Source organism: Terrapene carolina, unplaced genomic scaffold, assembly GCF_002925995.2.
Source record: "Terrapene carolina triunguis isolate 2854851 unplaced genomic scaffold, T_m_triunguis-2.0 Scaffold180, whole genome shotgun sequence".
Taxonomy (NCBI): Eukaryota; Metazoa; Chordata; order Testudines; family Emydidae; genus Terrapene; species Terrapene triunguis.
Window position 1 is genome coordinate 8,673,074 of NW_020664531.1, and position 14,729 is coordinate 8,687,802.

Sequence of the window (14,729 nt, forward strand, 5' to 3'; positions counted from 1 at the left end):
ACGCGATAAATCGAACCAGGAAGTGCTCGCCGTCGACTGCGGTACTCCAGCTCAACGAGAGGAGTACCGCGGAGTCAACGGGGGAGCCTGCCTGCCGCGTGTGGACCGCGTCTGAACCGCGGTAAGTTCGAAGTAAGGTATGTCGACTTCAGCTACGTTATTCACGTAGCTGAAGTTGCGTACCTTACTTCGACTTGGGGGGTTAGTGTAGACCAGGCCTTAGACTCCTAGACCCCTAAGTCACATAGGGGCTCTTGAAAATTTTGCCTTGTGTCTTTAGGCTAGAGTCAAGCCATTCTAAGAACTGATGCACAGACACCCAGGGAAAGGAAGCATATAAAAAGGCAGTTCCTTCTCCCAGCAAAAAAATTTAGCTTTCTTTATATGTGGGTTGCATAAAGGAACTTCAGAGCTAGACTAGAAACTATAATCCAGCGTGTGGTAAAACACTATGACTGTCTCGATCCAGTAAATGTCTATGTAAACAGCAGGATTTACTGTTTCACCAGAAGTCAGTTAAGTTCTCTGAGAAATGGCCCGTTGATCTTGCCTGACTATATTTCAGCAAATTGCTCAGTAAGAACTCTTTTTGCCTCAGATTTCCACCTATTAAATTATACTGCATCCCATGAACACAGAGTCAAGATTTCTGAGTCGATTCCTTACAACAAGCAGCTGCACAGTAAGGATGCTTTGAGCGGAGGCACTGTGTCTGCTAGGATTCTGCAGCTTCATGGCTTGTGGCTTGGGAGAGGGAAAAGGAGGAGAGAAGAAAACAAAAGAGGAGAGTGTGGGTGTTTCCTTTCCCTTCCTGTGACAAAATCCTGAACACCCCGAACTCAACTGCCAAATCCTCTATCAGCCATTAAGAGCCTCCTGTTTCCGAAGCAACCCACTGTGGTCTCTCTCCCCCTTCTTCCCAGCTGTCAAATCTTCATTCATGACAAAACCCCTCATTTCTCACTCCATGTTGCCCAGCTCCTCCCAGGGGATCATGGGGTGGATCAAGGCACATGAATACCTTTGAGGATCTGGGCCCAAATCCTTTTCTCAAGGGGCCAAAAATAACCAACCCTCTCCACCAGCCTTCCCCATAACAATATGAAACGGTCTCTGTGTAGCAAAAGCCCTGATTTCCTCCTCCAAACCAACAAGAATCCTGAACAGCATTACACACTCTCTCTCTCTCTCTCTCTCTCTCTCTCTTTCTTTCACACACACACACACACACACACACACACACACACACACACACATACACACACACACAGAAATACAAATCTGACCTCTATCATCTGCAAATCCCTCTGTCTTCCCTTAATACTTGCTATGCTGTAGTTCCATATTGCTCATGCCAAGGCCCCTGTGCACTGCACAGAAAGCTGGGCCTGTAACTTCTGCCACTAGCTTCTTGGATTTCTGCAGCACTCTGGTGCAGCAGACTGGAAATCTTGCAGCAGCATCGTTTCAGTTTAAAAATTGAGGTTTTGTTGAAACACGTGAAAAGTAATAGAATAATAATTACATTAGCCCTGCTCATATATTTTGATATTAAACGCAATTTGCTCTCTGTCCTTATATCTGCAGTTTCCAATGTGCTGCAGGTTGATATTAACTACCTGTATTGTGGAAATAGTCGGGGAGATAGGAAGATGAAGGATTTGGTACGTGGTTAGGAGACAGGCGCTTTGGACACGGGAGGAACCATGAGAGGAAGCTGGGGATTGTGGGAGACGTACATTAGATAGATGGTTCTCTTAATATCATCGTCTCTTAAAATTTGCAAGAGCCTCTTTTACCTTTCAGTTGCCTTTCCTGCAATTGTCTTTTGGCATTTATCACATCATTCTTGGGGGACTTGGTAGTTCAGTCACATTGGTGCAATATATGCATTCATCACAGTGAAAGTGGATTCTGATTTAACCTCCTATGTATCTGGAGCTTAATTCACCACCACATTAGTCCAGTGTTTTGCTGGTGTCATTCAGTGGCATTACATCAGCGTAAAAATGAAGTATCACAGTGATGAATCAGGCCCAACCTGTATAGGAGCTTAAAAGGTCATCTCTAACCAAATTTAAGCATATTAATTAAAAGAATAATAGCTTGACTGGGTTAAAAGGACTAGGTTTTCATAATAATAATAGATCATATAGTGTGCATGGGTTAGGTTATCTGTACAATACTGGGCAATTCATGTTTTGTTGTCTGGAAAACACAAAGTATCAAATATTTATTGTTGCATCAATAAATCTGAAATACAAATCCTGCTCCCTGAGAGACTTGTCACATCATCTGAGCACTAGAAATACCTCCATAGAAGGGAAGGAGATCATACAAGTCTCATCTTCCAACAGAAACAGAAAATGTTGATATTTAATCCAATCCAAGTATAAAGCTTCAGACAAAACTTTAAAAACTGATGCCATGCCACTGATCACAATTAAAAAAATCTGCTTTAATACACCTCTACCCCAATATAACGCTGTCCTCGGGAGCCAAAAAATCTTACTGCGTTATAGGTGAAACCGTGTTATATCGAACTTGCTTTGATTCACCGGAGTGCACAGCCCCGCCCCCCCGGAGCGCTGCTTTACCGCATTATATCCGAATTCATGTTATATTGGGTCGAGTTATATCGGGGTAGAGGTGTACATTTAAACTGATTTCCTTTTCCTCCTCCCACCATGTTAAACACTCTCCCATTTCCACTTGTTTTATTCCCCATTCCTGCTCTAACACATCCAGGCTCCTGTTGAGTACATTGATGCTCTATACCTCCATGGCTATTTTCAGTAATTAAAGTACTCTGAAAAGTTACTCTATAAAAATGTGCTCCATTTACTCGTGCAGAGATCTATTTTCCTAACAGCCAGACCTGTAAATTCCCTCTGAGATGTTAGAGACAAGCTGGGTTCTTTCCTTCTCTCACATCTTCCCCAGTAATAAAAGTTCTGCAAGTCAAATTAGGCCCTCGGGAACACTGGCCTGTGCAACTCTATTATAATAAATGGGGCTGCATAGGTGCAGCTGATTGGAATTAGGCCTTGTCTTTGTTGGATTTTTTAGCCACCAGTGTAGCTAAACCAAAGCAGGTGCACCACTACAAAAGCCATAGTAGAAGCATTGCATTGGTTTATACTGTTATCTGTCCCCGTGCAGCTCACCTCAGGTTGCCACAATTCAGTACAATATGTCTGCACTAGGTATATGCATCAGTGCAGCTACACTACACTGTTGAGCTACGCTGGTGGTGAAAAACCCGTGTAGACAAGGCCTCAATAAAAAAAAAATGATGATGATGATGATGTGCAAGAAGGAATAGAATCCAGCACCCTCTCTTTCCACTGTGAGCTTGTCTACGTGGTGTATAGTGTGCCCCAACAGCAGGGTAAATTCTAATGTGCACCAGCATGTCTGTGCATTAACTGGCCTTTTGAGCATTGAATGGCCTGTGTGGGCCCTGCTGGGGCATACTAAAAACTCCCTTGTGCACGTTAATATAGTTCCATTTCAAACAGTACTATATTAATGCACACTAGGGAACTTTTCATGCTCATTAGCAGGGTCCCCACAGGCCAGTTAGTGCACGACACGCAGGTGTGCACTAGAACTTACACACCTCTAGTGCAGACTAATGCACCATGTAGACAAACCCTTAGTTAACTCTGCAGGGTTAACAGAAGTGAAAAAAGCAAAAAAACACTCATTTTTGTCACTAAAGTAAATAGAGATGATTGAATACAAACAAGGGACAGTTCTCTGGAGTGGAAAAAACTGTTGGATCATGCCTCTATAATGCAGTTCTCTTGAAGACAAAGGCAGAGACTTGCAAAGAGGCTCAGGCAGTTGCGTGTCCATCTCCTCTTGCCTTTCAATGACTTTCCCTTGAAAATTCTAATCAAAGTTCCTGTTGGCTTCAGTGGGAATTTTACCTGCACTAGACCTGCAGAAACTGGTGCTATCAAGGAAGGAAAAATTCAGAGAAGTCTTGAGGTTTCACAAAACATCAGAGAACTTACGGAATTCTGGAAAAACAGCATTTTTCAAAGGGAAATTACTGTGCATGTACCTGAGGATTCTCCTTCTAGCTATCATTCTGCTGTCCTTCCTTTATATTGTGTTTTTTCTGTGCTATGTCTGTGGTGATAGTTCTGCCTCTCTTTTAGATAAGCAATGTCTTTTGTAGCAATAATATCATCTTCTTTGACTTTTACTGCTAGCAGTACCACAACCCAGCATTCTGTTTGCCTTCTTTGTTGCAGCTACATATGGGGCTGAAGGCTTTAGAGATTTTCACGCAATAATTCCCAAATCTTTTTCCCGTAAGTATACAGTGTGCTCTCAATTCACTGAAGGGCATGTCCATCTAGCACTTTTATTGTTTCCGTCACTTCAGTGCTCACTAATTTACATTTGTCTGCATTTAATTACATATACTGTGTAAGGACTTAAAGAGTCTAATCCTTTTTGTATCCCCACATTAAGTTTTTGTCTTAGTAGATACAAATGTTTTAAAAGTCACATTTGGCTGGGTCTGCTAATACAGAAGAATTTGTAATTTTTGATAAATAAGACTAACTTTGTTCAATAATTTATTTCTACAAGCAAGAGAAAAAGGCTGATGCAAGATTGGCTGAAAACAGTCATGTGACAAGACAGTACATTTCTATTAACCAACTGGGTCACATTTGCAAATGAGTGCTTCCTGACTGCCACTGAGTTTAGAGAAAACTACTGATCACTTCTGAGCCAGTCATGTAGTATATAAACATGTTGTGTTTTTTAAATTGCTAAGAGGTGAGTGGTATTTTTTTCTGGACCTCTGAATTTTTCTCCTCATTAAGAGGAAAGCTGGAGAGGAAATGTGTGCACTTGTCCCAGACTTAGGTTGCATATACAATAGAAATGCTTTACCTTAAAAACACATTAAAAATATCTAGATTGACCCTATAGACCTATAAAAGATGCACAACCAACCAGTGCTAAAACTAAACTCCTTTGTCCTCAACTTTTATCCTGTAGCAATACATATATTGGGCCAAATTCTACCATCAATTACATCTGTGCAATCCCACTGGAATCGTTTTACTTCAGTGCAATTGTTGGGTGTAACAGAGATCAGAGTTTGGTGAACTGATTTCATATTTAGAAGAACATCAAGATTCACTTATTGACCTTGGCTTAATATATGTCATTGTTGCATCATCTTTTATGTCTCTTATCGATATGAAATCATTGTTATTACAATGGAAGAAAATCCTGGTTCTGGATTGGGTGAAAATAGGTATGTGCTCAGTCAATCATTTACATTTTTTCATTGCTTTAATTTTGCTGATAAAAATAAAAGTTTTTGGAAAAAAACCTCAATTGTAACAATCATTTTCAATTTAAGAAAGGGCTGTTTTTCAACAACAAATAAAATTCATTTGAAAAATTTTGACCAGCTGTAGTATCAAGGAAAAAGATGAAAAGGTTATTAGTCCACATTCAACATAATACAACCTCTGTGCATGGGTAAAGAGTGAATAATGGAGTTATCATAATTGACTACAGGCCTCCCCCGTACTTAGTTAATTCTCGGAGGTTTCAGGTCTTTGCTGTGTTCACGTAAGATAACAGTCACGTATGCAGCAGCTGCCAAAGGCAGTTATCATACACAAAAATGTTACCTGTAGTTTATTCATATAAACAAGAGAAAAATTATATTATGTAATTCAAACAGCAGTACCTTTTTTATCCTTATTACCTGAATAATTACACAGTTTCACATGCATTAAAGAAGGGACTTAAGATAAACAGGAAGAAGCAGATTTTCTGACGCAGTTCTTTTAAAGGTTTATAATGCCAACCCATTCTCTCATCCACTCAGCCTGCATGGGGAATACGACTATGTTTTAAGTATGGGACCACTCCATTCAGCCACCAGTTCCTGTATCCAGTCTAAACCATTCCCCCATATTCTCCTGCTGACTTGGCCCCCTTCTCACCACTTGTTCTTGGTTCTAGAGACCTTCTCCTGTCACCCAGTAGCATTCAGTCATGCTGTCCCAAGTGCATGAGTCCTACTCCTTTTACTTCAACTACAGTTTCAGTCCCAGAGGCCTCAGCCTGTTCCTTCTCACTCCTTGGTTTCTTCATCTGTGCCTGAGTCCTCTTCTTTCCCACTGCCATGCTGTCTCCTTCCATAGTGACAAATAATCAATCAGGATGTGGATTCAAGATAAGTGCAATCCTCAATCTCTTCCTATTCGCAGAAGAAGAGGTGTCTTGGTAAGGCTATCGCTGGAGAGTGGCAACTGTATTTTTTAATGGCAGCCATTGTCTTTGATGGGTACTTATTTTCACCATTTGGTGTTCAAACAATATGGATTCATAATTACTCTCCTTCCAGTTCATTTGGATTGATGATGCAGATATTACAGCTGCAGAAATCAGAAAGACTTAATCATCTTGTGTTTGGTTACTGGTATCCATTACCCATTATTCCATATGTCACAGAACTCACCACGTTGCACATAAAAATGTCTCCATATCACTGGTTTCTGTGCGTAGGTATATTGTACATTCTGTTTCGAAGTTTTCTCCTTTGATTTGATTGTTTCTTTGCCACTGTGTTTATTTTGTAACAAAACTGAGTGGCATCCTGTATTGTTTTTTTCAGCCAGTAATATTAAAATAGAGACTCAGAGTGATGAAGAGAATGGGCGTGCCTGTGAAATGAATGGGGAAGAATGTGCGGAGGATTTACGAATGCTTGATGCCTCTGGAGAGAAAATGAATGGCTCACACAATGGCCCAGGCAGCAAAGCTATGTCAGGAGTTGGAGGCATTCGACTTCCTAACGGAAAGCTAAAATGTGATATCTGTGGGATAATTTGCATCGGTCCCAATGTGCTCATGGTTCACAAAAGAAGCCACACTGGTAAGGCCTGGCATAGTTTTTCCTTTAGGGCCAAGAAATGGCCACATAAATAGGAAAAGACTTATTTTATGAGTGTTGGGAGCATGTTCCCTTTTGTATGTCAATGCAGCTTCCTTAAGCATTTGAAACTGTGTTACTGAGCCATTCCATTCTGAATTCGAAATGAAGCAAGATTCCTCCTACAGTCGATTGACTCCATCCCAGAAAGTCTGAAATTGAAAAGGAACCCATGGTTTAAGGGTTCAGCACTAACATATGCTGACTATCATATAATTCAGTGGTTCTCAGCTTTGGGTCCGGGGCCCGCAGGGAGGCTGCGAGCAGGTTTCAAGGGGTCTGCCAAGCAGGGCCAGCATTACTCTTGCTGGAGCCCAGGGCAGAAACTCAAAACCCCATGGTATGGGGTTGAAGCCAAAGCCTGAGCAACTTAGCTTTGCAGGGCCCCCTATGGTGTAGCACCTCAGGCAGTTGCCCTGTTTGCTGCCCCCTAATGCTGGCCCAGGCTTTTGTATGCAGAAAAACAGTTGTTGTGGTACAGATGGGCCATGGAGTTTTTATAGCATGTTGGGGGAGGGGCTCAGAAAGAAAAAGGTTGAGAACCCCTGGTATAACTGATATGAGAGATACATAACAATTTCACTTCTCTTTCACTTACAAAGATCGATTCCAAAGGCATCCCTAAACTAACTTGTTGTGGGTTTTTTTTTTTTTTTTTTTTTGGAAAATGTGGGCAAAATTACAAGAAAATTTTCTGAATTGTTTTGCACTGTTAAGTGAACACTGTTCTATTTCCAACATTGCAAGAAGATCATGCTATTAAAATGATCAGTGCCACAAATTAAGTAAATTAAAAGTCTAAGAATCTTTTATCATAATTTCTAATAAGGTCTGAAAGCAACCAGAATTGATTTCATGGCAGATGCTTTACAAAATAAAAGTCTATTATAATGATCATCAGCGAGAATTGACTCTGAAGGAGTTCCAGTAGGACTTCAGAGAGACATGGAATGAAGTTGTTTTTTCACAAATGGTAGCTTTTCATTATCACAATGCTGTAGATCTTCTGCCTGGGTTCTCTTGTTCTAAAGAGCCTCAAAGAGCATAAGAACTAATGATCATAACACCACACAGTAAATCTAAGGGCACGATCCTGCCACTGACTTTGCCTGGGGACAGGTCACTTTGAACTCAGTGCAGCTTGACACAGGCATGGGGATGAGCTATATGTAGTCAGTTGCAGGATCAGAGCCAAAAATTGTAGCCCAGTTTGTTGGATATCAAGAAGAATTCAGCCCTAGAGTTTCCAAATGTTGCTATCTTGATAAATTATGCTGCTTAAAAGAAGGGATGTGACAATTGTGCATAAATACTTGAAGACGGGAAGCAGTTATTTCAGATAGGTAAGAATGATGTAACCAACAGTAGTAGCCTGTGTTTAGATCGTGGTACTAGTGAAACTAATTAGCCAATGGAATTGTTTACCAAGAAAATTGTGGAAACAACTTCCCTAGAGCTATTCAGGAGCAGGCTAAATAAAATGCTTATGGGTTTAATGTAGAGAACAATAATGCACTAACTGGGGAGCATGCATGAAATGACCCAGAACAACCTTTCCAGCTCTAGTGTTTATCATTTTAAATGCAACTGCCCAAGCTACAGTAGGGAACTGTACTCTAGCGTAGCACTGAGTGCTGATAAGAAATGATCGTGGTGATGTTTAGAAATGTTGTAACACTTACCTATTTCAAAACACGGTGTGATTAAATTAGACACATTATAGCCTTCTCTACGGGAAAAGCAGATGTTTTGTATCTTTATTGGAAAAGCAATGAAAAATTATTGAAAGTGTGATACTGCAGTGTACTTCATAGCGTAGTAGTAAAGGGTTTGGTGTTTTTTTTTTCTTTTATTGAATGTTAAAGGGTAGTTATTTAAAAATTGATAAAATGCCCACAAGAGTTCTTTTGACAGACCCATTTGGCCCAACATATGATATAAAAAAGGCAGTGTTGCATGAATTGACACAGAATGTTGTGACTTACTGTGGAATTTGAAGACAGAAGAACATTCTGTTGTTTTGCCAGATAGTTATTTTTATGAAATATAATATGCAAGTAGCTCTGTTTTTTGGTCAGCCCGAGGCTTCTGACTGTAGTATAAAGCTACTTGCATTATGAAGCTAATTCATCATTTGCTAAAAGTATGATGCAGTGAATAGGTGGTGGGGGAGAGGAGATACTCACTGAAGTTTCTGAAGAGCAGGGCTGTTAATGGAGATGATACTGATGGGAGTGGTAAATAATCCACATGGGGGCATGTCTGGCCAAGGTGAAGTTGCGGACACGGCTCTGCCTATCTCCATATACCAGACAGTGTCCAGCGAGCAGCGCTGGGTGGACTGTATGCCATACCTTTCAAAATAGCATAGCAAGGACTGCCTCTGAGCACTCCTTACTCTCAACCCCGCTGGAAGCATATCTGCTTTTGCCCAGCACATACACACTGAGCCCAAGTCTCCTCTGCCTTGCAGCTGGTGGAGTCATTTACTTCTATGCAGAGTGAGTGTAAAATGTTACTAAACTAGACTGGCAACTTTGCACTCAATTTTGCACAGGTGTAAATGGATACACAATGTGCAAGGCAATGCAGCTTTAGGCCCAAGACCTCCGAGAACTCCCAGTGGAGTGTTGCTCCTCTGCACAGTACACCACCACCTGTAGGATTCTTAATTTGACCCCCAGTTTGCAAGTAAAGTATGCAACATGTAGAATGGTGCGGAAAATACCACACATGCTTTAATGCACTCGGTAGAACCTACATCTTTTTTTATTTTTAATAAAACTAAAAGTTCTAAAGTTCGGTTCCTTGATTGTCTTGCTAGCCTGTCAGATAAAGTCATTGCTTTGAACAAGGTCTGATGCTGAACTCCTTTTGCAAGTAAATCTGCTGAAGTCCACTGGAGGTCACCTTGTGCAGGGATTGGAGAAAGAGTTCAGGATCAGGCCCAGCCATTCTAAATTACAGGGATGTCATAGGGAAATAGTAGTAACCATTTTCCCTTTCAGGTCTGCTGTGAAAATTAAAGTGGAAATGGGATACACTATTAAAGACATTTAACTGACTATGCTGAAGCCCATTTCAATATGTGCCTGATGAGGGAATAAGCCTTGCAAATGAATTACTTTGCTGTTAATTCATGTAAAACCTGCATATACAGTGAAGTGCTCTTAAATAAATATTTGATAAATGAATAAAACTCTGGCACACTAAAATGCCAAAATATAATGACTGCCTGACCTGATAAGACATAATTACATTTAATGAAAACACCTGCCAAGTGTAAATATGCAGAATAGCACCTGATATTTTCTGCCCACTCCTGTCTGCAAGTAGCTGTAAAATCCCGACTACTCACCAGTATTGTTACCAGCTTCTCCTTATTGTAGACAAGGATTACACTCATGACTATCTGACCCCCCCCATCTGTTAGCTGGTTGATGATATTCAGCCTATTGTTCCTTTCAGGTTAAAATTTTAGGAAAGCACTTTTAAAATGAAAAACTCATGCTTGCTGAATTTGAGACCCCTGAGCATGGGCTCATGCTTAACTTGCCATACCGGTCTGTGCTATTTTGGAGTCCCTTAGCCAAAGTCACTGTTGGTCCTGTATTTGATCACTGTCTCCCTAGCTAGGTGTCAGAAGCACACAGCCATCACCATATCTGATGCCCCCTGCTATTGATCATTTAAAGGGTTCATACACATTCTCCAGTGAGAAGGTAAGGTGGCACGGTGCATTAAGGCACTAGACTTTCACCTGTCAAGACCTGAGTCTAAAATCCTAGCTAAAGTCACAAATGGGGAGGGCTCTGGCCATCTCAACATAGTCCTCATTTTTCTAGCTCCTGAAAACAACATATATGGCTTGATCTTGAAAGTTGCTTGAGCATCCACAACTCTCATTGAAGCCGAAAAGAACTGCAGGTATTCCACACCTTTCAGGATTCTCCCCATAATAGCATGTGATTGGCAAAATGTCCTGGCTAGGATTGTTGCAGGTCAGATTGAAATGCTGTGAGAGACCTGTGTAAGGAAGAAAGCCTGGCACCTATCTGTACAGTAGCTGGTTTGTGCCAGTGGTTAGAGCAGTGGTTTTCAACCTGTGGTCCACAGACCCCAGAGGGGCCACAGACTATGTCTAAGGGGTCCGCAAAATGGTTGTTACCATACAACAGTGGTTTTCAACCTGCGGTCCATGGACCCTGGGGGTCCACCAACCGTCTAAGATTTCCAAAAGAGTCTGCACCTCCATTTGAAAATTGTTAGGGGTCCGCAAATGAAAAAAGATTGAAAACCACTGGGATAGAGGATAGCACTGAGAGTGTGTATGTGGGTGCACCTGCAATAAGAAACCTTTTATTAGGGATGAAAAACTTGCAAGTAAGGAGGAGATGATAAACTTTTCTCAGGGGGGAATAGAACGAGAAATACTTGTGGCACCTTAGAGATTAACAAATTTATTTGGGCATAAGCTTTTTTAGCCCACGAAAGCTTATGCCCAAATAAATTTGTTAGTCTCTAAGGTGCCACAAGTACTCCTTGTTCTTTTTGCTGATACAGACTAACACGGCTACCACTCTGAAACCTGTCAAGGGGGAATGAAACTAATGCTTAAGTGGGACGTAAATGGCACCTAGGCCTTGTTGGCCCTCTACATGAGCTGAATTTTACCCTGGAAGAATAGTGCTGTGCAGAGCAGGAAATCAGAGAAGAGTTAAATCAGATTACTCAAGTAAAAAGACAAATGTAACTTTCCGAGAACTGGTGTCTCTCTCTCATTCTGTGGGAGATGCTCATAGCCAGTGATATCCCCAGATATATCCTAGACTGGCTTGCCATTCTTGTTGAAGGTTGTTTGGTCTGTTAGGCCCCATATTGAGTACATGCTTTTGCCACCCCATAGCTGTAGAGTGGGCAACTTGGGTATTGGGAGAAAAGACACCTGAATTAGTAGTCTTTTAATGCAGATGTATTTTCAGTTATTGTAATATGGTGACTTGAGTATTGGTTCCCTAATATATGCTCCCAGTGTGAGTTATATAGTATTATAGAGTACACAGCATTTTCAGTTCAAATTCTCCAGCTGTCTGCCTTTCCTGCCCAATGCAAGGTTTCACCCTGTCATTATGAGAGCTGTAGGTTGGAGACACTTTTCATTCTTACTCTGCATGCCTCTCCCTGTATGCTTTTATCGTCCTTATTTTCTCCTCTTTTGCTTCTCTGAGTAAAACTAATTGAAATGAATGGCAGAAAAGCCGCTTAGTAAGAATTAACTGTTTCCTCTGTGTTTGTGACTGTCAGTGAGAACTGGCTTCTCAGTCACTGTTTCACTCCAGCCTAAAATATATCTTACCTATTAACTGCTACAAAGATGTAGAGAACACAAACCAGAGGCAGACGCCAATAACCGCTCAGTTCTTTGCAACACCTAGTGTAAATAGCTTCTTTTCAAGTGATCATATGGTACAACCCTGGAGGGATAGCTCCTCAGACTCAGTGGAGCTACACCATTTTACACCAGCTGAGAATCTGGCCCTTAAAATTTCTTGGGCCCAGATCCTCAGTGGTAGTTAGGAATCTAACTCCCATTGAAATCAACGGGAGTTTAGATGCCTGAATACTTTTAAGGATCTGGGTTGTGATGAAGACAGGGACTCATTTCCTAAACTGGGAGATTCAGACCTACCAGAGGACACTTGGTCAAATACTCCTTTTCACAAAATAGCCTCCCATTAGCCCATATTTGAATGTTAAGGGATGTGATCCCGATTATAGTGATCAGCCAAGCAAAGGATTCTCCATAGGTCAGATTGTGCTTCCCTTTTATCTGTTTGTTTCTGAGCTTTCTAACCATATTACTCAATAATGAGAATGGTTATAGCTTGTTTTTGTATGCTCACACGCACAAGCTAGTTGTTTCCAAATGTGCAAGATAACAAGAGATGTTCATATGGGCTGGAGGGAAAGGAAGCATTTACTGGTTTAACTTTTTTTAATCTCGTGTTGTTCTTTTGCATTAAAAAAGAAGATCAATTCTGTTTTATCACTAAAACATTAGCTGACATAATTATTTTAGTTTTCACTTAGGACAAACAGATGTCAGAAAATTAGTTTCAAAGACTGGTTTGATATCAGACTCAGGGACCATTTCTTATGGCAAACAGGAATGATGGAAGGAATTGGGGGGGATGATACACAGGATTTCTTTCTTATGTAAATTGTCCCATCTAATCCAACCATTTGGTGCAACTCAAAACACAGATCACATTTACCAGAGATTTAAAAAAATCACATACCTCCAAAGCAAAAAAGCATAACAACTTCAAAGAGCAATACCAAAAACCAAACCCAAACAACAACAAAAAATAACACCAAAGCCATATTTGCATCTTTGCATGGGCAATCTGACTTGCTCCCTTGATAAAGTGTACCAATTTAGACAAATGACTGTGCTTCCTAAAGGGTTGGGTGTTTTTTTTTTTCCTGAAGTGGAGAAAAGCACATTAATATAACTCCTATGTTAATATCCTGCCTGAGGAGGGTCAGGACTTTTGTATGGAAGGTACAGGGTTTCCTTTACACTGTCTAAACTTCTCATTTTATTTTTTTCTCTCTCTTCTGTCTCTTTCCTGATTTGGCTGCTTAGGGACAGACAGGTAATGGAGAAGAAATTGAAAGGGAAAATACAGGGAAAATGTAAATGAAAAGAAGTTATTATAACTGTTATAATGAAGTGCCTTTCATTTAAATATAAGAATGTAACGCTGAAATGAACTTGTGATCCTGAAATGCATTTTTAATGAGTTTCCTTTTTATTTTGCTGCTTCAGTGGCATATTTTAAAGACCCTTTGAAAAAAGCCACATTAAAAACCCCACCAAATGCCACAACATGCAAAATTGGATATTGGTTTATTCCAAAACTGCTGATCAGGAAGAGTGGCTCTTCAACACAAAATGTTGCAGTCACTTTATTTAAATGAGTTTGAATTTGCATTGTGATGTGCCATTCTGATTTAGAAAAAAAAAATTAGATTTTCAGATCAAATTGACCCAGCCAGTGAAGCGTTAAGAAACTGGCAGGTTTAGTCTGAAAGCCTCATGTTATATCAAACCTGCAGCCGGTGGAAGTCATAGAGCACCAGTGAGAAAACAACTTTCTCACTGAAATCTTTCTCTCGTTACTATGTAAGATTTTTGTTCTCACATATTTCTCCTTCTCCTCATAGGGGAACGCCCTTTCCACTGCACTCAGTGTGGAGCCTCCTTTACTCAGAAAGGCAACCTCCTCCGCCACATAAAGTTGCATTCAGGCGAAAAACCCTTCAAATGTCACTTGTGCAACTACGCCTGCCGACGCAGGGATGCCCTCACGGGCCACCTGAGGACTCATTCTGGTTAGTAACTGCATCCGAGCACTTTCTGGACAAAGTTTGCTCACTTCCAGGTCAGGCCGGGAGTTGTGTACATGCTCACTGCCATCATGTCTTCAATGGCTGCTTGGATCAGGATGCAAGTAGTCTCACTTCAGGCTTAACCAACTTGTGACATGAACAAAAAATGATCAGCTGCAATGTTTGAGCTGTGAGGATGCCTCCTCAGAAGTTACTAAACTGTGCTTATTTTAGCAACCCCAAATAATCATCTTTTCTTTACTTCTTGGCACCAGGTTAGTTGGAAATTCCCATGTTAGGGTCTGATATTTCAACCCTTAGGTGAGCAATCTCTTTAATGGGACTACTTGCA

At 40.8% G+C, this 14,729-nt stretch overlaps 1 protein-coding gene across 14 annotated transcripts in view; it reads left to right on the forward strand.

The window, feature by feature from the left end:
- Positions 1–14,729, forward strand: part of LOC113407018 (DNA-binding protein Ikaros) — a 78,335-nt gene that overhangs the window by 47,886 nt on the left and 15,720 nt on the right. For 4 of the 14 annotated variants that reach the window (XM_026654086.1, XM_026654088.1, XM_026654089.1 and 1 more), the window contains exon 3: positions 14,213–14,380. The exons of 5 other annotated variants lie outside the window; for them this stretch is intronic. In XM_026654086.1, coding sequence (XP_026509871.1) covers positions 14,213–14,380 — 168 coding nt within the window. Of the gene's footprint in view, positions 1–4,265; positions 4,326–6,664; positions 6,926–14,212; positions 14,381–14,729 lie in introns of all 14 variants that reach the window. 5 more of the 14 variants (XM_026654084.1, XM_026654085.1, XM_026654087.1 and 2 more) reach the window with 3 other exon arrangements.